The sequence below is a fragment of the Hemibagrus wyckioides genome, linkage group LG28, assembly GCF_019097595.1.
Source record: "Hemibagrus wyckioides isolate EC202008001 linkage group LG28, SWU_Hwy_1.0, whole genome shotgun sequence".
In the NCBI taxonomy this organism is placed as follows: domain Eukaryota; kingdom Metazoa; phylum Chordata; class Actinopteri; order Siluriformes; family Bagridae; genus Hemibagrus; species Hemibagrus wyckioides.
In genome coordinates this window covers 889524-892023 of record NC_080737.1, presented here as the reverse complement: position 1 = coordinate 892023, position 2500 = coordinate 889524, and the positions used below count along the sequence as shown (strand labels likewise).

Below are 2500 nucleotides of genomic sequence, written 5' to 3'. Positions count from 1 at the left end.
TAACCCCATGTTGTGTTAATGGTTGTTGAGAGTGTGTGTGAGTGTGTGTGTGTTACCTTGAGGTCAGGTCTCTCCTTGGCCTTTTTGGGTCGTTTCTCAGGTGGTCCTCTGAACTTGTCCTTCTCCTGATTGCGCTTTAATCTGCGCAGCTGCTCCTGAATGCGTCTACGTTCCTTACGCATTTCCTCCCTGTGCTGCTCATCAAACAGTGCAAACTTACGTCTACACACACACGCGCACGCACACACACACGCACGCACGCACGCACGCACACACACACACGCGCGCACGCACACACACGCATGCACGCACGCACGCACACACACACACACGCGCACGCACACACACGCATGCACGCACACACACACACACGCGCACGCACACACACACGCACGCACGCACGCACGCACACACACACACACGCGCACGCACACACACACGCACGCACGCACACACACACACGCGCGCACACACACACGCGCGCACGCACACACGCGCATGCACGCACGCACGCACACACGCACACAAATTAATAATTAGCACAAATGTGCAAACAGCAGTTAAAAACAATGACAGACAGACAGACAATGAAGATTGTTACAGTTGATGAAGATATCAACATCTGTGAAACACAGAGTCAGACACACAGACAAAGAGTCAGATACAGAGTCAGATACAGAGTCAGACACACAGACAAAGAGTCAGATACAGAGTCAGATACAGAGTCAGACACACAGACAAAGAGTCAGATACAGAGTCAGACACACAGACAGAGTCAGATACAGAGTCAGACACACAAAGAGTCAGATACAGAGTCAGACACACAAAGAGTCAGATACAGAGTCAGACACGCAGACAGAGTCAGATATAGAGTCAGACACACAGACAAAGAGTCAGATACAGAGTCAGACACACAAAGAGTCAGATACAGAGTCAGACACGCAGACAGAGTCAGATATAGAGTCAGACACACAGACAAAGAGTCAGATACAGAGTCAGACACACAAAGAGTCAGATACAGAGTCAGACACGCAGACAGAGTCAGATACAGAGTCAGACACACAGACAAAGAGTCAGATACAGAGTCAGACACAGACAAAGAGTCAGATACAGAGTCAGACACACAGAGAGTCAGATACAGAGTCAGACACACAGACAGAGTCAGATACAGAGTCAGACACACAGAGAGTCAGATACAGAGTCAGATACACAGACAAAGAGTCAGATACAGAGTCAGACACACAGACAAAGTCAGATACAGAGTCAGATACAGAGACAGATACAGAGTCAGACACACAGACAGTCAGATACAGAGTCAGATACAGAGTCAGACACACAGACAAAGAGCCAGATACAGAGTCAGACACACAGACAGAGTCAGATACAGAGTCAGACACACAGACAGAGTCAGATACAGAGTCAGACACACAGACAAAGAGTCAGATACAGAGTCAGACACACAGACAAAGAGTAAGATACAGAGTCAGACACACAAAGAGTCAGATACAGAGTCAGACACGCAGACAGAGTCAGATACAGAGTCAGACACACAGACAAAGAGTCAGATACAGAGTCAGACACACAGACAGTCAGATACAGAGTCAGACACACAGACAGAGTCAGATACAGAGTCAGACACACAGAGAGTCAGATACAGAGTCAGATACACAGACAAAGAGTCAGATACAGAGTCAGACACACAGACAAAGAGTCAGATACAGAGTCAGATACAGAGACAGATACAGAGTCAGACACACAGACAGTCAGATACAGAGTCAGACACACAGACAAAGAGTCAGATACAGAGTCAGATACAGAGTCAGACACACAGACAAAGAGCCAGATACAGAGTCAGATAAAGAGTCAGACACAGACAAAGAGTCAGATACAGAGTCAGACACACAGACAAAGAGTCAGATACAGAGTCAGATACACAGACAAAGAGTCAGATACAGAGTCAGACACACAGACAAAGAGTCAGATACAGAGTCAGACACGCAGACAGAGTCAGATACAGAGTCAGACACACAGACAAAGAGTCAGATACAGAGTCAGACACACAGACAGAGTCAGAAACAGAGTCAGACACACAGACAAAGAGTCAGATACAGAGTCAGACACACAGACAGAGTCAGATACAGAGTCAGACACACAGACAAAGAGTCAGATACAGAGTCAGATACAGAGTCAGATACAGAGTCAGACACACAGACAGAGTCAGATACAGAGTCAGACACAGAGAGTCAGATACAGAGTCAGATACAGAGTCAGATACACAGACAAAGAGTCAGATACAGAGTCAGACACACAGACAAAGTCAGATACAGAGTCAGATACACAGACAAAGAGTCAGATACAGAGTCAGACACACAGACAAAGAGTCAGATACAGAGTCAGATACAGAGACAGATACAGAGTCAGACACACAGACAAAGAGTCAGATACAGAGTCAGATAAAGAGTCAGAGTCAGACAAGCAGATACAGAGTCAGACACAGAGT

The 2500-nt window shown here is 46.7% G+C and overlaps 1 protein-coding gene across 5 annotated transcripts in view; it reads right to left on the bottom strand.

The window, feature by feature from the left end:
- The window catches only part of taf1 (TAF1 RNA polymerase II, TATA box binding protein (TBP)-associated factor), a 63913-nt gene that overhangs the window by 29481 nt on the left and 31932 nt on the right, over nucleotides 1–2500 (bottom strand). For all 5 annotated transcript variants that reach the window (XM_058383386.1, XM_058383389.1, XM_058383387.1 and 2 more), the window contains one exon: nucleotides 57–222. In XM_058383386.1, the coding sequence (XP_058239369.1) occupies nucleotides 57–222 (166 nt within the window). The remainder of the gene's footprint in view (nucleotides 1–56; nucleotides 223–2500) is intronic.